General features: G+C 29.1%; 2 protein-coding genes across 2 annotated transcripts in view; both read left to right on the top strand.

Annotated features, from left to right (window-relative positions):
* Positions 1–451: 451 nt before the first annotated feature.
* On the top strand, positions 452–1,462 carry LOC136086941 (uncharacterized). Its single transcript, XM_065809442.1, has one exon. The coding sequence runs from the start codon at positions 452–454 to the stop codon at positions 1,460–1,462; it is 1,011 nt and encodes a 336-aa protein (XP_065665514.1).
* A 20,708-nt stretch (positions 1,463–22,170) lies between these two features.
* LOC100206584 (MKI67 FHA domain-interacting nucleolar phosphoprotein-like) overlaps positions 22,171–24,222 on the top strand; it is a 28,293-nt gene continuing 26,241 nt past the window's right edge. Inside the window, exons 1-3 of the mRNA XM_065810533.1 lie at positions 22,171–22,321; positions 23,195–23,329; positions 23,952–24,060. Coding sequence (XP_065666605.1) covers positions 22,232–22,321; positions 23,195–23,329; positions 23,952–24,060 — 334 coding nt within the window. The 5' untranslated portion in view covers positions 22,171–22,231. The remainder of the gene's footprint in view (positions 22,322–23,194; positions 23,330–23,951; positions 24,061–24,222) is intronic.

The following is a 24,222-nucleotide window of genomic DNA, read 5'->3' as shown; positions in this document are numbered from 1 at the left end:
CTATGAAAATGCTATGGTTACAATTAAAAAATTAAAGTAATAAAAAGATCTGGTAAACTAAACCATTTTATTACTTTTGCCTGCAACCCACTATAGTGGTGTGTGGTAAAAAAAAGTATACAAATTTATTTTCAAATCTAAATATTAATACTGTAATTTAATAGTAGCAGTGTCGTTTCACTTTCGTTTTTAAAGTAGTTTTAATTAGTTACTAGGCTTTTCTGATCTTGAAAAGCGCGTTCTTAAAATGCACTCGGTCTGTTGAGCAATAGACCTTTTCGTAAATTGAGCGGCAATTATGAATCACGTGACCTAATAATTTTCTCGGACCTAATGTTTTTCTCGGGAAAATTATAAACAAACTTGGCAAAACGTTTTATCTTTTTATTGTTTGTTTAAATATCTAAAAATAGTTTATCTGGAAATATATAATTGAAAATTGTATTTTACCATGCCACTTGAAAAATACGAAGATTTTTTGAATTTATCTGTTAAACAGCTTTCTAGTTTTTTAACTGTTCGTGGGCTAAGTACTACTGGACGCAAAGTCGAGCTTGTTGCTAGAGCATTTTCTGCAATGGAATTAAATATAGATGTTATAGAGACAGCAGAAGAACAGGAAAAAAAACTTGAGCAATCTTATACGGACAAGCTAAAAGCTTTAGATCTAATTGACCCAAACTCTGCTCCAATGGAAAATAGAAAAGACTTAGTATCTGAGTGGCCTAGTATAAAAATGGGAAATATTTTTTCATATATTCCTAATAAAAAATATTTTGATTTGGAATATATTGGCAAATATAAGGACCAAAAAGCATTTTCATTTTTCGATAGTGGTTTTGTAGGCCCAATAATGCACTTCAGGTTTAAAAAAGATGTTTTATTTGCATATTCTGAAGTGTGTGGTTCGCAAAAAATTCACAAAAAAAGAAAGCTTTGGATTGCCTTTTGTAATAATGATATTCTTTCTGCTTGGTGTTCGTGTATGGCTGGAGCTTTTGAAGTTTGTAATCATGTCATTGCCACCCTTTATAAAATGGAATATGCTAATAACAAAGGTTGGTGTAATCCAACATGCACAGAACAAGCTTGTGTCTGGAATAAGTCTTCTAGAAAAGATATAAAACCGTGCTTAATAACTGACCTAGTTGTTAGAAAAAAAAATGCAAATAATGAAAAAAATGATAATAATAAGGAAAACACTAGGATGAAAGCATTGCAAGAATTCGATCCAAGAATCGAAAGTCATCGTGAATTTAATGAACATTCATTTGAAACTTTTTTAAACAACATTCATATATCTGAGCCTTCTGCTGTAATATTTAAATCAAAAATTAAAAAATCTGATGAAAATATTGTAAGTAATCCTGATCTTGAAAAGCTATCATTTGAAATACTTTTAGACCATCCTAACGCTGATGAGTCAACATTAGGCAAAATATTATTAGAAAAATGGTTTTAACACATGAAACAATTAAAAACATGAAATATAACACAAGAGATCAAGCTAAAAGCAATACCTGGTTTCAAATGAGAAAGGGGAGGATAACTGCATCCAAACATCACAGAATATATACCAAAGTTAATACTCTTTCTAGAAATACAAATTCAAACAAGCCTAAAACAACTCCTCTTGTTGCTGAGATTTTATACCCTCATAAAAAAACATTTGTTACTGCTTCTATCAAATGGGGAATTGATCATGAGCAAGATGCTATAAAAAAATTTTATGCAGAGCATGTATCAAATCACACTGATTTAAAAATTGAAAAAAGTGGTCTCTTTATTTTGCATGACAGACCTTACATTGCTTGCTCCCCAGATGGATTTATGGTATGCAAATGTCATGGTAGAATGTGTTTAGAAGTTAAATGTCCTTTTGAAATTTTTAATAAAACGATCAAAGAAGGAGCTAGTGAGTGTAGTTTCTTTACAATAAAAAATGATCAAATAACATTAAATAAGTGTCATAAATATTACACACAGACTAATTCCCTAATGGCAATTACAAATTCATATTTTATTGTTTGGACGCTTAAGGACTTATATGTTGAAGTAATCAAATTTGATCAAGAGCTCTGGGATACGGTGAAAATAAATTTAGATATTTTTTTCAAAACATATGTTTCTCCAGCATTACTAATAAAACCTATAACATTCTGTGGAAAATGCGATAAACTTATACTCGAAGATCCAGAAATCAATGTTAAAAAATTTAATGAATTTAGCAGTATTCAATGTGAAGTATGTTGTGCTTGGTTTCACTGTTCATGTCAAAATTTAAAAAAAGAAGACTATGAGTTAATAGCAGATCTAGACTTGGTTTGTTGCATGTGCTCAATGTCTAGTTTATGTTTAGCTTAAATCTTCAATAGATATTTTATTAAGAGTTGTAGATAAATATGTTGTTTTTATTTACATTTTTTTAAATTCTTTCTGCATTTTCAAAAGATTTTCAAAAAAAAGTTTTTTCGGGGCTTGTTTGGTTTTAAAAAAAAAACTAATTTTTTACACATCTTTCAAACCCTAGTTGATATAAACTCATGTTATAATAATAACCTAAAGTTTGGACAGTTGAACATTATATTATACAATAAAAAAAACTATTTAGTAAACTAAATTTGTTTAATGAACTATTTAGAAACTAATGGTTTTCTCAAGTTTGATATAGCAGCACATACGCATAGTATATCATTCATGATAGGTAGAAATAGTATAGGCTGTGTTATTTTTAAAATACGGAAATGTTTTATCCTTTTTATTGCTTGCTTCACATAAATACGTACATTAGCAATGTTTGATGTTTCTCGAACTTCTTCTTTTGACATTTGAATTCCTTTAACAGCACTTGGAGGTATACAAAGAGTACACTGTTTATATGCAAGGTCTGTCCTTATTTTAAAGCCACGATCTGCCATAACTTGGTCATAGGGCTCAAGTATATCAAGAAAACCACTATTTCTGACAATAAAAATGTCAGAGGCACGTCCACCATAAAGGGGAGACAGCCATGAAATGGCTCCATTCGGAGTTATTGCTAATTTTTTGGTTTGTATCTTTTTCTATTTTATTGAGGTAAAAGTATAAATAAAATATTCTTTACTAAATTTTTTTCGACTTTTATTTTATTTGTGTTTATTTTTGTAAACGTATATCATTTTTAAAATTACACAACCGATGTATTTTTTCTTATTTGTTATTTACCTGATGTACTATTTCTTATCTTTTTCTTGTATGTTTATTATTGGTTTGTTTACATTTTTGCCCTCCCGAGAAAAACATTGCATCACGTGATTCATAACTTTTTACTTTTTGGAATCTGACTATTATTTATTAGTTTAGAAATATTAGATAAATTATAATAGCAATATTAAATTTATATTATAAAAAAGTAAGTATAGAAAATAGTTAAGCAAATTGTATATTACATTTTCATTAGATAAAAAGTAGAAAGAACCACTCTTTTTACTTTTTTAAATCGTTTTTATATTGTTTGTATTAGCTACTCTTTTATCTTTACTTACAGCTTTTTTCTAGCAGTTTTTATTGAGCTTGTTTTTAACTTATAAGAAAGTAAGTAGGGGGTATGGATGAGGCCTTACAATTTTTTATGAGTTATACCAATACTTTATCATCAAATTGTTTATTACTACTTTTAAATTTATTTATTAAAGAAAAGAAAAAGAAAGTTTTATGAAGTACTAAATTATAATAATTCGATGTACATTGAGTGCTTTTTATTTCAAATCTTGCTTATTTTATTATTTTATTGACATGGGCATTTCTGTAATGCTATTACCTATTTTTGTTCTTTTTTAGAAAATAGCAATAAAGTTCAATGTTGTATATGTAATTTTTAAGTAGTTTCAACGCTTTTCTAAATGTTTTTCTTATTCACGTGGTTTTACAAGCAAGGTCTGCAAGCAAATTTGAGTTGAAAAGTTTTTCGTAGCTTTGAAGGAGAATTAATGTTGTTTTCTGCTTAACTTAGAAAGTAGTGAACTGTATTGAATTTCTTTTTAAGTGATTTTTTTCACCCATTTCGTAGCCCTTTTTTAATATCAGTGTTTTTATTTATATATTCTTTAAAACTTTCCGCACCCGATTTACTCCGATAATCGATGAGATGAGCTTCCTTATTTTGTTTACTATCGCAATGACTTCTTACGCTGTCTTTTTTAATTGACGGAGTTCCAGGTTTATGTTTTTAATACGAATTTCATTTTGCTTGCAAAGCAAGCAGAGTAATCTTACAACATCATTACGTAATCTTACAACATCATTTCCCTCGGTATCATACTCACTCTTTAAATTATATTCTTTTTCACATTTCAAAACAGAATCTGATTTACAATGGTTATCTTTAGTTTTTGGTAAGAAAAATGATGCCATATTTTTGAATATATAGTTCACTTAATCAACTACGCTTTCAATTTAATATATTTTAAACCTTTAATTTTAAAAGTTTTCAAACCTTTTCAATTTGGTCAAAATGATTGTAAATTGGAACGTCATTTTTTAAATTAAAGCCATAAAAGTCTTCAAAGCCATAGTTATGAAAAGTTTCTTTTATTCTTCAATCCTTCACTACGATCATAAAATTTTTGCAAACTTATAATAACTAACCGCCACTGACAATAGGCCGGGTGAATAAAAATGAGCAATTGTTTTTACTCAGTAATTGGTCAGCTTAACGTGAATAAAAACTTTAGCAATTTTGCTTAAGTTTTTATTCACATAAAGCTGAGCAATTACTGAGTAAACTGCTTAACTTTACGTGAATAAAAATTTGAGCAAAACTGCTGAAGTTTTTATTCGCGTAAAGCTGAACAATTACTGAGTAAAAGAAACTGCTCATTTTTATTCACCCTGCCTAATTAACAAATAATACCTGGAATAGTCTGGCAGTGTTATGTATTATAAGCGTTATAAACAATATTATTTTTCTTTTAATATATCTTGTTTTTTGGTATCGATTTTTTCATTCCAATTATTATCTTTTTAAATATATATTTTTAATTACTATTATTATTCTTTTTAATTATATTATACTTACTGGTGTAAGTATAGAATATGGTCCCAATGCCCATGGCCGTAGAGGAGGGGGGGTCAGGGTAAATTAGGTATTTTCGGGTATATTTGGCATTACATGGTGCGTATTCTCAGCCAAGGTAGGGTCCGCAAATAAATGCCCATGTCCCCCACTTTTTGAGCCGCCATGGCCCCCCGTCGCCCAAGTGTAATACTATTCGTAGAATAACTATTTATTTTCTAGGGTATTTATTTTTTATTCTTAGCCGATTTTGGAAGCTAAAGTTAAGTGTTGCTAAATGAGTCGGATTCTAACAGTGGGAAAAACAAATGACGCATTAAAAATAATTACCTGAAGTAGTTTTTAAGTCTATATTATTTATAAAAATAATTAGCTAAGGACGTTGGAATGTTTTAATGGAAGAAATTTCTTAGAAGCAGAGCCTTTATTAAGCTGCCTTCACGGCTCCCTTAATCCGGTAAGGGGGAGGGGGAAGGTAGCAAAATTAGAGATTGCAATCTAACTAAGTTTTTCCACTCTTATTTATCAAGTTTCACTTTTCTAAAAAAACGCGCACAAATTTTAAAATTAACCAATGAAAATTATAAGAGGTTAAGTTGCCATACCGCTACTACCAATGTTTTCGTATAAATAACACTTTATATATATATAACACTTTAGATGTTGGTAGTGCGATGAAGTTAAATAAATAAAGATTTGTTAGAACAAGTTTAAAAAATACATGTTCTAAAGAACATACGGGTCTAATAAATAGACACTGACAATATGCCCTTAAATAAGAAAACATAGTACATAGGAACAAATAAATTTTATAATAGAAACATTCAAGATTTCATTCATTTAATTTATAGACACAATGGGTATAATTATTATTGTTAATTCCGAAAAACTATTTTTTATCTATGCAAACCAAATTATGCATAATTTTGAAACATAGAAACTAAATCATGTTTTAAACGTCTGAGTTCCAGAGATTCCGAACCAAGCAGCTGTAAACTGCAAGAATAGCTTAAACAACTAATATTAGCAATTTTTTTTGTAAATTGTTTTTGAATATTTTCAGTAGATTTTATTAACATAGTTTGGTGTGGCGACCAAACTGGAGAGCAATATTTAATAATTGGTCTTATATAATTGGTAAATGCATATACTAATATAATAGGATTGCGAGTTTTAAAGCATTTTAAGATTAGGTATGCTCTAGTATTTGCAACATTAATGACTCTGGGAATGTGTTTTTTGTAATTTTGGCGGGAGTCCATAATTACTCCAAGATCTTTTGGGTTAGATGACCAATCTAGAATACAATCACCAAACTTGTAATTAAAACTAATACTATGCAATGGAGAAAGTGCTATTCGGTGTGCAAAACATTTCTTGCTGGCAATTGGCAATTGCCAAGTATACGACCAAATAATTATTCTATCAAGAGCAACTGTTAAATCGTGGCTATGATTCATATCGCGATACGAACTGTATAACTTTAAATCATCAGCAAAAAGTTTTATTGCACATTCGAGATTGTTTACTACAGATGATAAGTCATTTATGAATAATAAGAACAAAGTTGGTCCTAGCACACTACCCTGAGGTACACTACTAACAATTCGAATCGGATCTGATAAAGCACTACCAATCTTTACCTGTTGAGATCTGTGTATGAGAAATGCAGTGATCAACTTTAAAAGGTTACCACGAATATTGTATAATGAAAGTTTAAATATTAGTTTTGAATGAAATACGGAATCAAACATCTTTCGGAAGTCAATATATATAACATCTGTAATCAGATGATTGTCAACTGCGGTACTCCAATCGTTAGTAGATTCTAAAAGATTCGTACATGTAGAACGTTTATTGAGGAAATCGTGCTGACTAGGAGATATTATGTTACATTTATTTAGATACTCAAAAATATGTGAGTTGATAATTTTTTCCATGATTCGACAACAAGTACAAGTTAAAGAGATGGATTTATAATTGTTAGGATCCGATTTAGCTCCGTTTTTAAAAATTGGGGAGACGAAAGCTTTGCGCTATTGATTAGGTAAAGCGTTTGATGTAAAACTAGCCTCAAAAATATATGAAAGAGGAAAACATAAAACATGAGCTAACTTTTTAAGAATTGCATTAGGTAAATAATCAGGACCGAACGAGGTACTTGGATTAATTCCCATTAGAGTTTTATACACTAACTCCACGGAAAAATGAACCGTATCAATACTTATTGGATCATTAACATGAGTGGCAACATTAGGAAAATAGCAATTATCGTCCGTAAAAACTTTTCCAAAGTGATTATTAAATACGTTAGCGATTTCTATATTACTGGAAGTGACCTTGTTATTGTTATTTTTGTCTATTAGATGGTGGTTCTTATTAAGGATATTCATTTTATTATTAACATATTTATAAAACTTGCTAATATTATTTCCCTCTACTAGGTTTAATTAAATTTTCGATTGGTAATTTGATAAGATTAGTTTGCAGTTCCTGGCGTACTGTTTTTAAGCTGATTTGTTATAAATGGTTTTATTATTTGTCAATCTTTTCCATAATAATACTTTGCGGATTAAGATTTTTTAAATGTATTTTGGATAGTGATTACTCGTTTTGTTATCATACTTTTTCTTAATAGGTACAAATTCATAAATACCAGTACCAAAAAGCCTTAGAAAAATGCTCCAGTAATCCTCAATTGTACAGGCACAAGAAAACTCGAAATCCCAAAATATTTTTGATAAATATAACTCAAGGCTCTTAAGATCAGCATTAGAAATGTCGTAGAAAGGTTCTGGTTTATTTTCACACTGGTTGAAATTGTTTGTATTTATAGAAACTGTGTCATGGTCGCTAGTACTAAAAGAACAATCAACAGATATATCACTTATAAGAGAACTGTTATTCGAAAAAACAAGATCAAGAAAATTCATATTGCGCGTGGGTTCTTTAACGAATTGGTGCAAACCGAGTTCGTTTACCAAATTTAAGAATATACTATGACACTTTTCGTTTGGTGAGACATAGCTAGGCCAATCCATTTTAGGTAAGTTGAAGTCACTAACAATAATAATCTGCGACACCGAGTAACACAAATTATAAATAATTGAAATCATAAATTCAACATAAGCAAAGGCTTCTTGCGTTAAAAAGAATTTTTTTGTAAAGAAAAGCTGTCATTGTGATTGAAATTAATTTGTTTGTTACCAATATTTTTTTGACTTATTTTTTCATTTTTAACTTTTTTGCTTATTTGATAAATCGAGTTATTTTTGGGCGAAAATTTATTATTAATTGACTATAGTTAAAACCAACAGAAGTTAATGATTCGTAACAGTTCAGATTTGATTTCCTGATATTTGAAATTAATTACTACTTGACGGTTTTAACAACTCTGTCGTTACGTATTCCATAATAATAAACCAAAGGTTGTGCATTTTCTAAGTTAAGTTTTTTGAACTCATCTCTTAATAATTTGGCATTATACCTTTCGGCTTCAGTTAAGTCGGGGTTGATAAATACATTGCTAAACCTGCTTGAACTTTTTAAGATTTTCGCAGCTTTTAAAATAGAATTTCGTTCTTTTTTATTATAAAGAAGACAACAAACGGTGGTTCTTTATCAGATTTAGATTTAAGCTTTATAATTTTTTTAGGTTCAATATTTGAGCTGATTGAACTAAATATATCTAGAATTGATTTTCTATCTTCTTTTTTAGCAGTTGCAGTGAACAAAACTTTAATGCAGTTATGCCAAAAGTTATTACGTTATTTTTCCTTTTCTCCCTTTCTTTTGTTTTGGCAGCAACAGCATTCATAATAAAGTTGGTGGTTTGATGTAGCTTTGATCATCAAAGCTACATACATAAATATCAACTACATCAAAGTTTGATGTAGTTGATATCGCACATCTAGATCAAGGGTGCCACAAGTCAAAAAGTGTCAAACTGAGAAAATCAGGGTTGAAGTTTTAAGTTTTTAATATTTTTTCCAACTAAGAGTGCCATTTGTATCTGTCATTTTGTAAACATTCGTTTTAGACTTGTGGTATTTTGTCACCATGTAAAACACATAACATACTATCAAATGACATTCATAACTCAATATCCATAATTTTTGACTTGTGGCACCCTTAATCTGAGTGTACGATATTTAATGTACTTTATTTAACTTATTTATATTTCCTTAAATTTTTTAAATTAAATTAAAAAATTACCTTGCTATGTAAATGTATAATACAGTGGTTAATCTAGCTAGATTAACGGCTCTTTAGTAAAAGTATTATTTTAAACATGTAAGTTATGATCATCTTAATGAAATTAGTTATAATTGATTTTTAAGATCCATAAAAATTGAGTTCACGGTTTTTTTAAGAATCTAAAAATTTAAAGACCAGAATTTTTTACGGAATTTTCAGTTCGCGATCACTTAATTCGCCCTTCGGTATAGCATCAATTTCAAATGACAGTGGCATAAAACATAAATTCTTTAAAACTTTAAGTGATACTTTCCTTTATCAACATATAAACATACCAACTTTTCAATTGGCCAATGGCTCAACCTCAAATGTATTTAATATTCACAACAGAATCTGGTTGTGTATATGCTGTTGATCCAAGTTTTGTGCTTCGTGACATAAACAAAGGTTATCATATTATTTACTTTAAATTCTTCTTAAAAAATAATGTCAGAAGATTAGCTTGCAGTAACTTTGAGCTTCTGTATAGCAAAGCTAAATTTGATAAAGTTTCTGATTTTATGTCCAATATTAATTGGGTGAAGTTGTACGAAAACAAGACTGTGCAAGACATGTGCAATGAATTAATTTACTATACCACTAAAGCATGCAATATGTTTGTTCCAACCATAGACATTTCACTAATCAAAAACTCAACAACTCCTTGGATTAATAACAAAATCAAGCAATTAATAAGAAGAAAATGAAGTTTAAGATACATAAATTGTGCTCACAGCTAGAAAGATGTTAAACTGACCGAAGAATATAAGCAGTTATGCAAATTAGTTAAAACAGAAATATATAATACTCGACTTTTATTTAAAAAGAATCTATTGTTAACCTCTAAACTTAATCCTAAACTGTTGTATAAGTATTTAAACAGTACAAATTCAATAAAAGATTCAATAAAGGCCATAAGAATACCTAATGATGATTTATCCCATGAACCAAATAAAATTGTAAGCTGCCTAAGTAAACATTTTCAGGATGTCTTTACTATTAAAGAAAAAGGAGATCTTTTACCTTTTCATCTGGAATTAAATGATGTAATTATATGTAATTAAATTTGAAGATATTGAACCTGATGATATTAGCTTTGAGTTAGTTTTATCAAAACTTAAATCACTAAAAGACAATAAATCACCTGGAGCTAATAAACTTTGTTCAATAGTCCTCAAGAATTTTGCTATATTGTTTACTTTACCACTAATTCTTATATTTAGAGAATCACTTAAAACCAGTCAACTGCCAATCCAGTTCAAGTCAGCAAATATAACATCTATATATAAAAAAGGTGACAAAACAGTGGCAAGCAACTATCGCCCTATTTCATAAACTTCTATTCCTTGCAAAATAATAGAATCAATTATAAGAGAAAGAATTGAAAAACATCTCCACAAAAACAATTTACTAACAATTCAACAGCATGGTTTTGTAAAGAGCAAATCTTGTACCACAAATTTGTTAAAGACTTTTGACTTTATTTCTTCGTGCAACAGCAATGATATACCTTTTGATGTAGTAATGCTAGACTTTGCTAAAGCTTTTGATAGTGTTTCTCACAAGAGACTCTTTGCTAAATTGAATGCATATGGTATTAATGGCTTAGTTCTAAAATAGATGGAAGCTTTTCTAAATAATAGAAGACAAAGAATAGTTCTGGGGGAAGTTGTTTCTTAGTGGGTTGAAACTTTTAGTGGCGTGCCACAAGGCTCTGTTATTGGACCCTTGATGTTTGTTATAAAAATTAATGATCTGCCAAGTAAATTAGTGAATAAATGCAAAATGTTTGCTGATGATACTAAAATTTTGCCTAAAGTAATTTCAGATGAGTGTACCACAAGTCTACAGAGGGATTTAAATATATCATTTAAATGGACAGAAGACTAGCTTTTGAAGTTTAATGTTGATAAATGTGTAGTAATGCACTATGGAGTAAACAGTAAAAAGAATCCTCTATATATTAATGGCATAAAACTACCAGAATCAAACAATGTAAAAGATCTAGGTGCAATATTTTTTTAAAATCTTAAGTGTAAAGATCAATTTATTTCTGTAACAAATAATGCAAATAGAATGTTAGGCCGAATTAAAAAATCGTTTGCAAGATTGGACTGTCATTTACTTAGATTACTATATATAACCTTTATTCGACCTTTTCTAAAGTTAATAAAACAGAACCTAATATACAAACTGTTTAAAATCATATTAGAGGTCACTGTTTTAAGTATTACAGGGAAATAACAAAAAATCTGCAAATGCATAATTTCTTTTACAATAGATCGGCAAACTTATGGAACTTATTGCCTTTGAAACTAGTAAAATCATCGTCTGTAAACTCCTTTAAAGCAGGTTTCGATTGTTGGACGAACAAAATCGATTGAAGCGGCTGTCACAGTGTTCTTAAAAGCATGCGCACTGGCCAATCCAGTTACAGCAATAAATAGTGTATATATATATATATATATATATATATATATATATATATATATACATATATATATATATATATATATATATATATATATATATATATATATATATATATATATATATATATATATATATATATATATATATATATATATATAAACATATATAATATACCAGTGTTTCTGAAGCCTTTGGTAGAGAAAGATGTACTAAACCGAAATGGATACTCAAGTTCATGGTCTTTAATAAAACTGTGTGCTTCTTCTAAACTCGACGCAATTTTAAAAAGCGGCATAATCAAGAAATGCAAATTACTAAAGATAATATACAATAAATGATACAATTACAATTTTTTTTAAGAGTTTATAAACTTTTTTTATAACTCCGTTTATAAACTTATAAAATGGACGTTAAACTGGTTCCATGGTTCACCAAAATAATAATCACATGGTAATTTATAATATATACAAATAAGAATAGATAATAACACAGCTTATGAAACAAAATTCTACAATTCATATTCATAATGATGATACGATAATAACATAAATATTACAGGAATGTTGTAGCATTTACAGGAATATTGTAACATTTACAAAAAATGTCCTATTACGGCTACGATTTCATATAACATGCCGCTGATGCGCTGACTATAATTACGGCAACTGTTTTAAATTTGAAAACGAGGCGTTCTTTTGACTTCTATTGTATATTCTATTACCTACGCTATCTTTAAAAAGAAGAAAAAAAAGGAAAATACTACAGTAGATTTTTTTATAATTAGCAGAACTACGTTAATATTTCTTCGTTTTTTTACGTTATCCGTTCGTAAGCTCAACGTTAAAATGTTAGGTTAATACTTCTATATTTTTTTAACGTTTTACGTTAAAAAGATTACGTTGACTCAACGTTGAATAAACTTAAAGTAACGTAAAACGCAATTTTAACATAAATACAACGTTAGTACAACGTTGTGTGCCTGCTGGTGTGTTGCAGTATTTATCTATGTCAATCGTCAAATTATTCAAACAAAGTATGGAGATGTTATCAATTGGTAAAGCTGATATAGGGGAAAGGCGCCTAGGATGGCATATTTATCTTTGAAGCTTCATTATTCAGTATCATAAAGACAAACAATAAAAGTTTTGATATGGATACATTCTTTGTTACATGTAGAACAATAATAACTCTCGGAGTTTTGATCGGTTTTTTTTTTTTTATAAGCTATTCCTATTTTAATTAAAAAGCACAAATATGCCATCATAGGCAAACACTACTACTATGATGGCATAGAGGAGGATGGGGATGGTTAGGATCAAGGGTAACTTGATGATTTCATTTAACCTTAGAGCCTTTCCTCAGAAAAGCTAGAAATTACTCGGAACCATCCTAATTTACCACTTCATGCAACACAGCAGCATTGTAAAGTTTCGCGCATGTACATAGGATATATTGCGTTTTATGTTCTTTTTGGACCAAAAAAAAAAACTTTTGGAGCGTCGCTTTCTTTTTACTTTACTAAAAAATTAAAAGTTTTTATTATAAAAAAAAGATTTTCTCAAAACGTCAGAATTGCAACACACCCAGCTTGTCAGTATGCCATCTCGGGAAGATCATATGTCATCATTTTCATTAAAACAAGCTGTGTTTGCCTTGTTCAAAAAATAAAATTAAAGTAATTACTCCACTAAATGCACTAAAATTGGATATAAAATGCATGAAAATTCCCTTTCTGCACAGTTAATAATAAAATCACAATTTTAAATATATGAAGGGAATAAGACTACAACAGCATATCCCAAAATCAGTTTTTGTTGATTATAAAAGCAATATTTGTGCACAAGGGACAAATTTTCACTAAAACTAATGTAAAGTCGGTATAGTCATGTAAGTCTAATCACTTTTTCACCAAAACCAATTTTAATGGAAATATGAGCGGTATGCCATCATAGGCGCTATGCCAACATAGGCGCCTTTCCCCTAAAACTCAAAAAAAAGGAGGTTAAAAATCTTTTCTAAACAATTCGTAATTCTGTAGGGTAGAGTGGGGCTAGTTGAGCATAGGGGCAAGTTGGGCAATTAAAATATCTTAAAAACTACGCATCACATGACAAAACATCTAATGGATGCAAGTTAGGGAATTAGAATGTTAATACAATGCGCAACAAAAGATTGCTGAGAAGCTGAGTAAGATTTTTCTATTTTAGACCAAAAAAAGTAAAAAAAAATTTCTTGTATGCTTATAAACTTTTTTATTTGCCATCACTTAAGTGTTGATAATTTACCAATTTATCGAACTTTCAATTAAAATTAACTTTTTACTAAAGTTTTACTGTTATATTATAAAATTTAAGAAATGCGTCACCTTGTCAAGTAGGAGTAAGTAGAGCAGCTTTGAGAGAAATAAATAAAACTGAACTATCGAACACAAATAAACAACTTTGATGAGAAATAATAGAGCGGATCATTATTTATGTATATTTTTAAAATTAGTAATTTTTAAATCGAGCTTTAAAGTTCAAGGTAGTTGTATAAAATGACATATTTATATTTTATGACACTTTCTTACTATTTAATTTTTTCTCTTTTTTCACTTTACGTTTTACGCAATTAAAGTGTTAAAATAAAAGTTTATAAAGAATACACACACTTACTGTTAATGAAAGTATTATTGATGATTCACCCAAATATCGTACCATGCATATTTATTTGTTTGGTAATTTTTGAATTTACCACACACTATTGCTCAACCTACCCCGCTGGGGCAGGTTGAGCAGCTCCGCAAACTTTAGGCAATATCTTCTCAAAAAAATAACTATACTTTTTTCTTAAGAAATTTTTAGCAGGTTAATTTATCTTTCAAATATTAAAAAAATTATGTAAATTCGACGCACCGTTCATGAGATCTGTTTGATTTAGTAAAAGTTGCTCAACTAGTCCCGCTCTACCTTACTTTAAAATTCGTATTTTTACCATTTCATGGATAAAACAACTTTAATTGAGTATAAATATCTCAGAATAACTGGATTTACAAGATAGAAATTTATTAAAATAAATGAATCACTTGATTTAATGAGAAATTTGGTCCAGCGCACTAAAACCCAGGCTTTGGCAATATATCTATTCTGGCTCAAAACTGGGTTGGATCATTTGATAATATCAATGTTTTTTAACTTGAATTTAATATAAGTTAGTTACTTCAGCAATTCAGAGAGTCACTTACCGTTGATTTTGTTCCAAATAATCTAAGCGTGAACCACAACCAAAGAAATAAATTATTAAAAAACAATAGCCTTATTGCTAAAGAGATTTTTCAAACAAGTGATGATCAATTGATATTAATAACAGATGGAACTTATTGCTATTGTCAAAGTAGCAATAACAATTTTCAGCGTCAAACATACAGTGTCCAAAAAGAGAAACACTTGGTAAAGCTATTTGTGATATGTACTTCTAACGGATATATCTTAGATGTTTATGGCCTTTACGAAGTAACTAAAAATGACGCGACGAAATTAGGTGAGATTCTAATCAAGGATCAAAGCTTATGTTCTTTAATTCGACCAAACGACGTCAATATATTGGATCGCGGATTCCGTGATTGTTTCGAAGAGCTTAAGAAAGATTATAAACTTGATCCAAAAATGCCAACATGTCTTAGAAAAGACCAGAAACAGTTAACAATTTTGGAAGCAAATCAATCATGCTTCGTTACAAAGACTCAATGGGTTATCAAAGTTATTTATAGCTTTTTAAGCAATCGTTTCGATCCTTGGATAAGGTTCGCAACATAAGCCTCGTTCATACGGTAGATGATTACCTGATTGCTGCCGCGTTGATTAATAAATATTTTGGAAGATTACTCTCCGATAATGACAACAAAGTAGAAATTATTAAAATTATGAAAGAGAGTCTTAACAAAGAGAATTTACTTGAAACATCAGTTGAAAAAAGGAAGCTTCACCGTAAAAGTGCCTATACTAAATTGGAATCTCATGGTAGTAAAGATTTTCTGGTACTTAATCAAAGCACAATGCAAACCTTTATAACTATAGGTTCCTATCAGCTTTGACAAAGCTTGGGTTATATATCGGAGCATCTTAACAAAAGAAAATACGAGTTAAGACTTAATGGAAAAATCAATTCAACTCAACATTCTAAAAGAATAAACGTTGATGTCGGGTCTAGACACAGTAAAATAACTAAATAAATGGTACACATTAAGTATTTATCCAACATCAATGATCAACTCAGCATCGCTTCTTGGTATTGTACTTGTAAAACAGGAATAGCAAGCGTTACTTTATTTCTTTCAAACGACAAAAAAAAAATCAAAGAACTCTAAAGTCCAGCTGGTTCGGTGTTGTCTATTTTTCCAAAGTTGTCTGTATTGGAGACGAGTGACGATGAGAATGAAGATGATGAGTCTGCAAAAAGAAAACTAAAAATAAAAAAAATGGCAATAGGTCACAAAGTATAGCGTGGTCGAGTGAGTTAGAATTAGATAAAGCTTAAAACTCTGACAAGGAGAGTACTTTTACAGATGATTCCTTACAGATATTGTCATCACCAAAGAGATTCAAAACTTTTCAATCACCTAATAAATATAAAAACCTAGAATGGTTCTTCTCAAAAGTACCTAAACGGGGATCTAAATGTACAATAAAGTCTAATTCAACAACTCTCGTTATTAATAACACTTGTACAATAGATTATTTTATTTTATCTCTTTGGACATCAGTTCAACTCGGACCAAACTTAATAAACCTTTTTCAAAGTAGGTCCTTAAAAAAATCTTTGTATGATATAATTCAGCTAATAGATAAAGATGAATGGGATGAAGCCAAAACTAATTGGGTAATTGAAATCTGTATGATTTTACCGTCTATATGTATGGATGGAAGCTTTCTAATAGATTGTTTCGGATCTGAATAGAGTTTTTTATTAAGTATTTTGCTGATTTACAATTTTATGAAGCCACAACTGAATGCAAAAACTGTAAATCTACTCAGAAGAGACTAATAATGGACATTTTTTTTGAATGAGATATTAGCGGTGTCGTTCTAAACATGCAAAAGGAAAGACTATGCTCAAATTGTGGCAGCATAATGACTAATAAAAATTGCTTTTTTGAGAAACCTCTTTTTTTATTTGTAGAAACAACCCATGAATCAATTTTTACAGTTGATGACCTCCCTGACGAGCTTTTTAGAGAACAGAACAACCTATAGTTTTTTGTACTGTACATTTTGTAAAAATAATCACTTTCGATCAATTTTCCAGCTAAACTCAATATTGTACTTAATTGACAATCTTAAACCAATTCAACATGACTTGGCTATACCTTGCCACTCGGTTAACACAAGCTTTTACTTTTTGACTAACTGAAAATGTAAAAAAATACTTTGAATTGAACTGGTTCCGAAATGTGAAAGAAGATATAATTTTTCATAACTTGTTAAATATTTTTCGAATAAAGAATTGTAAAAAAAATAAAAGAAAGTTCAGCATAATTCTTAACACGTATTGTTGATTTTACTTTTAAATGTAAGCATATATTGACAAAAACGCATAAATCATGATAATAAAATGAGGTAACTTTTTGACTATCTTTTAGGAATGTTGCTAACAGAGATCTCAATATATCTTTTTTTATTATTAACCAGCGTCTCTTTATTATTAATAAACTATTTAGAAGTTTCAGGATCTCGCTTGGCAATAAGGGGGCCGGGGAGGGTGTCATGTTCTTTAGGGTTTTTTTATTATAACCTAACTAACTTAATTTATTAAGTAATAATTTCAATATTAAATATTTGCGTAATTAGTTAAGCATTTAGGGCAGCTATTGCTTATAACTACTATATGTTATAAAAACAATAACGAAGTAAGTGAATATTACAAAATAACGCGACCCTTTTACATTTAGTTGATTATTATTATGTAAACTCTACAATTTTGAAAAAATCTTTTTTGATTAGGTAGTGTGATTATTTAGCTCTAGAAATATCATAGATTTATTGCTCACAAATAAACTAATCAAGGAAATATCATTTTTCTTATAACGGTACTAATAGCGATATAAGCCTCATATGCGTCCAAAATCCACCCACACTATTTTTTTATATTTCGTTATTCATAACGCAAATTACGTTAAAGAAACGAATAAAAAATGAATAATTTTTCATAAAATCATATTATTTGTTTAACTGTTTATTACAAATCTAATCGTTTAGTCACTTTCGCTACTTGATGTACACCCTACTTTGCGCAAAGTGCATAGGCCACTTTTTATGATGCTTCCTGTGTCACAGTGCTCAGTCGGTTAAAAGAATAGATTTCTGTTGATCTGAATCAGGATATGGATATGGATATTACATACACTTCACCTTTTAGTATTTCTTAAAAAAATATATATTCAGTAGTCTTGCGATTATGGAATGCTGCCGTAAAATGATCACACTGCGTATGCTAGCTAACCTAGGCAACTATTTAGTACAGTCGTCTGTTATGATTTAAATTTAACATATTAAATGCTTACTAACCTCGCTCTTGAAAAGAAGACTTCTATTGTCTGTAAACAGGGCTTCTTTGCTTCTGACATTGATTGATTTGTTAAAGAATTGTTTATTAAACTATTAAACATTAAAACAAATTTTGCTTTTTTAAATTTTATTTCATTTTCATGGAGTCTGTCCTCTATACCCTGTACAATGATATTTTTTTACTAATCGAATTCTATTGAAAAATTATTAATTTAGTTCTCTTTTTTGTCATGGATAATGACTTTGAAACAATAGACTTTCAAAAGTTGCGTTTTGACGTTTTTAAAACTGAAAAAAATTTTCAGCGACTGATTTATATGAGGGCGATATTTTCTTTTATAACAGAAAAGTATTTGACTCTACATACTTTGTTATTAAAACTTTTAAAGTTGAACTCCAAACTAACATAGGAAAGTTCACGATAATACACATCAACATCAGGAACTTAAATACAAATATCGATAAGTAAAAATACTTTCTTATCAAATGCAAAAGTTCTTTTTTTTTGAAAGAACTTTTGCATTCTTTTGGAATGCAAAAGTTTTTTTTCTTCGGATTGCAAAAATTATCGCTGTTTTGAATCGCAGATAGTGACATTTTGGATGGAGGGGGGGGGAGCAGAAGATATCCTCTGCCTCGGTGCAGAAATCTTGGGTGGGCAGTTGCCCATCCTGCACCCTATGTTCCAGCGCTTATGTAAATGAGGAAAACGAGGGATTAATTAGAAAATCTCAAAAATATTGGTACAATTTGATTGAAAGATTGATTGATTGATATAATAAATTTTTTAACCTCACACAATCTGGCATTTAGAGGTCATCGCGAATCCCTTAACCTGGAAATTAGCAGAAACAGTGATAACTATATAGACTTATTTAAATTATTATCCAAATATGATCTGACGCTAAAGGAGCACTTGCAATGAGTTAATGAAAAGCAAATTGGTCAAAGTTATCTGAGCCACGACATTCAAATTGAATTAATTACATTGATGTCTGAAACAGTTATTGATGAAATTATACACAGAGTTAAACAAGCAAAATACTATGTCTTTTTGCTCGATTTCACCAGAGATGCAAGTCGTATTGAATAAATGTCAATAATATTAAGATTTTGCAATTCCTTAACTGGAGCGACAGAGAAACACTTTGTTGGTTTTATTGCTTTTAGGGATACTACAGGAGGGTATTTTGCAAACTCCATATTAAAATAACTATAGAGAAATGGTCTGGATATACAAAACTGTTGAGGTCAGGGATATGAAAATGGCGCCAATATGGTAGACAACAATAAAGGTATCAGAACAAGAATACTCAACATTAATCCAAGAGCATACTTCACACCGGGCGGATGTCATAGCTGGAATTTACTTTTAATAGATTCAGCGAGTTCTTCTACAACAGCTAAAATATTTTTCGGCTTTAATTAATAAAATCTATCTACTCTTTTCGATGTCAAGCAAGCTTTGGGAACTTACCAAAACTAAATTGAAACTAATACTAAAACATCTTTCAGAGACACAGTGGGAGAGTAGAATAGGAGCAGTAAAATGTTGCAATTCGATAATGTTATTAAATGTGTGAATGACTTGAAAAAAAAAACGGACGATTCGGAAACTCTAAGCGACTGCAAAACAATTTTGAACGAAAGGCTAACATTCGAATTTGTTGTTGCTATACAAGCGTTGCATGAGATTTTATTACATGTAAACAATATAAGTAAACTATGGCAATCAGTTCCAATAAACTTAAAAGTCGTTGGTGATACGTTAAGTACATTTTGCACTTGGATTCAAGAATTCCTTGATACTGGATTTGAGAAAAGCGTTGCAGATACTCGATTGTTTATGAAAAAAAGCGCTTACGAAATTGCGTCACAATTTAAAGAAAAAAGAATAGCACAAAAAAAACGAATGCTTGGTTATGAACACATGGATGAACCTATACATCCTGCTGAAACACAGTACGAAGTAAATTTTTTTCAACACAATGATAGACGCAGTCATAATCGACACTGAATGTCAATTCAAAGCGCTTAATGAATATTTTGACCATTTTGGTTTTATTTACGATATCGATTATTTGAAATTTTTGCCAAAATAGGACCTGCTCAAGCATTATAATAATTTAGGTACAATACTTCGGAATAGTGAAAACAGCCACATGAACTTTATGAAGAACTGCAAATTTTTAAATCCACTTTACTAAAAAATATAAATGATGCAAAGCAACTTATAAAGTACATTTTAGAAATTAATTTTAACGAAATATATCCAAATCTTAACATAACAATCAGAATCATACTCACAATTCCAGTAAATACAGCTTCTGCTGAGAGAAGCTTCTCAAAGTTAAAACTGATTAAAACCTACTTAAGAAGCACGATGAGCCAAGAAAGACTATCTGCTTTATCCATTTTGTCCATTAAAGTTGAAATAGCAGAGGGTGTTAGTTATGACACAATTTTAAAAAGATTCAGCGAGGATAAAGACTAAAGAGTTCGTCTTTTTTAACTTGTGTTTGTTTGTGTAATTATTGTTATTAATTCATATTATAATTAACAATAAAACTTATATACTCCTTAATAATAATTGGATGAGTGAAAAGAGATTCTTTTTTAACTTTGTTTCTGTAATTCCAATAATGCTGATTTCAAAACTAATTAATGATAATAATATGTTCAGAACTTCAAAGTGCTTTTGTAAAGAGGATATGTTTAAATGTAAAAAGGACATAGAGTTTAGTATGTCAAAGTTATGAGAACAAAATTTTTTATTGTCATAATATTGACAATTTAAATTAAAAGATGAACAGTTCCTCATCAGAAACTGGAGCAAGTGATGTAATAAATTAATTAAATTGAGTATAGTTTTCATTCAATCCCGATGCTGGAAAGAGTTTAGTTGATAAAGGCAAGTCATCAGTTATAATAACTTTACTTGAAGAGAAGAGTAGTTTAAATTCATTATCAGATACATCAGTCAATGGATAGACAACCTTAGTACAATTTACACACAGCCAAGTTGAGCATTTTAATGCATTTGGTCTACAAAAATTCTTTAAATATTATGAAAAATATTTTTATTTCTTCAGCTCAGACTGGTTTCTTTGGCTTTATACTGCAATATACAAAAATTTTAAATTTCACTCGGTTTTTTCAAAAAAAAATGTTTTTACTTTTGTCCAGATATAAAGTTTTGAAAAAAAAAAAGTTTTGGGCCCATATTAGTTCTATTTTGGGGATTTGGAAATCAGCGACCAACTAATTTTAGTATAAAAATCTGGAAAAGTTTGCTTATTTTTGCCAGATTTTTTCCATTTTTTATCTTTCCTATTTTTGTCTTCTGGTTTTGTATTTTTAAAATATGGTTACCCTATGAATGACTGTGTTGTATGCAATAAAATAAACCACCCAGTCAATACGGAAAAAAATATTGCATTTTATGATGCATTATTATATGTCTTGTGCTAATATATAACTTGTACAACAATTTGTGTGGGTGGCTGTCAAGTTTTAACTAAGCGTTAACCAAAAAGATTGAATTTTTCCAGCTAAAGCTACTAATCTTTTATGAATTATACTTATATTACCTATACTTTTATTATATAATAGTATTTTATTATACTGTTTTAAATTGTTTATTTTTGCTATTTATATATATATTTAACATATTTTGTCTCGTCCTGCCCCGTAAGGTGGGAGACAAGCTGTTATTATTTTTAAAATCGTTCGTGAATTTAATTTTAAATGATTTAAATAACTTACTTACATGTTTTGAAAAGAGTAACCTTAAACAGAATTTAATGTAGACTTGTTTCGGGTTTTTTGCTTAGCTTAGGGTCTGTGTAATCCTTCAATTGTCTTGTGCGGACCCGAATTACCTTATTTCCTCGCTTCAACCCTTTGAGGTCCGTTCTTTATAATTAAGCACTAAACCGTCCGTATTGTAAGTATTTGTTATTACAACATGGCATCAGAAAAGCTCGTGGGTTCTCTTATTGAAAATTTGGCATTAAAAAGTGACCAACAAGCAGAATTTAATAAGAAAATTGCTGAAGTAATTTTTGTTAAATTTTTTGTTTAAACAAGATTATCTTTTGCTGATAAGTTAGAAATTTTTATTTCTGCTTCCTCGCAGTTCGATAGAAAATTTAAAGTGTCTCACGAATTTAGAGGATTTTACATTTTAACAAATGTTGTAACACTGTCTTGTGTTATAAAAAAAAAAAAAATTTTTTCTAAATTTATTTATGCATAAGCTACCACTTATAACAGTAGCAGTGTCTAAAGTAAAAATATCTGTCATAATTTTTGTGAAATTCAAGTTTTAAAATTTACTATGTTATTTTATAGTGGAGGACCCCTATTTCCTTGTAAAGGACATCTAGAATCTTTATAAGTATTTGATTTCTTATATTATTTGTTTAATATGAATTTTATACCCAAATATATTGCAACAAGAACAAAGATAGTTTTTAGTTTGTGCTATGATGACTTCTTTATAGGATACTATTTAGAGACTGTGTATAAGACTACTTAGGGACCTCTTAGGTGTATGAGACCTGTGTATGAGACTACTTAGGGACCTCTTTAGGAGACTATTTAGAGACAAACCTTGGCATGCTTTGTTGTAACAGTTAGGGCTCTGAAAAATAAAAGAAAATATTGTTTGATTTTAATGCGTAACAAATTAACTGTTTATTTGAAGCTAGCTCATTATTTTTCTATTAATGTATTTTAAAATGTTTCAGTTTTTATTTTTATCTTCATTTTTATTATTCATCAATTAGTTGAATTAAATTACAATAATTCAATATTTCAAGTTATAATTCCTCCCACATTCAAAAAATTTAATAAAATTTAGCAAAAAATATGTTGATATGTTTCATTCATTGGTTTGAAATTTTTTTTTCTTCTTTATATCACTAAGCTTTCTTCTGATGTTTCACCAACTGGAACCATATACATTGGTCACCTTCCACGTGGATTTTATGAGAATGAAATTAAAAAATACTTTTCACAATTTGGTGTTGTAAACAAAGTTCGTCTCGCTCGAAGCAAAAAGGTAAAAAAATTAATATTTTTTCAATGATTTTTGTATCGATTATTAATATATATTACAATTTGTAATTATATTATATAAAACAAATATATTATGTTTTTACAATGTTTGTTGTATCTTTTACTATTTTATATTGATTTTTTTAAGTGAGAATGATAAATTTTAACTACTAAATAAATTTAGCATATCAACTTTTATGTGAGGTGCAGACTTTTACAGAAATTTTTAGGACTGTTATAAGGGGTAACCCAGTTGAAACTCTTGTAAAATTAAAATCTATCAATTTTTTTATATTTTAAAATATTAGGCAATTGGCTGTAAATATTTATTCAGTGTTATCTCATTACTAAAACTCAAATATTCCTGATTGAATGTTTTACATTGGAACTTTTTTAAACGAAAAAAAGAAGAAAAAATATGGATTTAATAAAAATTTAATGGTTATTAAGAGTTAAAAGACAGTAGTAAGTCAGTGTTTTTGTGAGTCCCACACCTTTATTTATCATTTAGTTTGATAATATATGAACCTGTCATATTAAATTAAATTATGTTAAAATAATAAAAAATGTCTAATTATGTTTAACTATATTTTTTGCTTTAAAAATAAATAAGAAATTAATTTCAGACTGGTGGACATAAAGGTTATGGTTATGTGCAATTTGCTAATGAGGATGTAGCTAAAATTGCAGCAGAAGCAATGAACAATTATTTGATGTTTAATAAGTTACTAAAATGTAAGTTATTGTTGTGTATCTTTGTATAATTTTTCAATTTTTGATAAAAAATCTTTATTTTAATTTTAGATTTTTTTTTATTATTATTATTCTGATTCACTCTCAACAAGGCTCTGTAAGTTACTAGAAAAAAAAGAATATACTTATAGAGCAAGGAAACCA

This window comes from Hydra vulgaris, chromosome 11 (genome assembly GCF_038396675.1).
Source record: "Hydra vulgaris chromosome 11, alternate assembly HydraT2T_AEP".
NCBI lineage: Eukaryota > Metazoa > Cnidaria > Hydrozoa > Anthoathecata > Hydridae > Hydra > Hydra vulgaris.
Note: the sequence above shows the minus strand (reverse complement) of the source record. Positions and strands in the feature narration are given on the sequence as shown.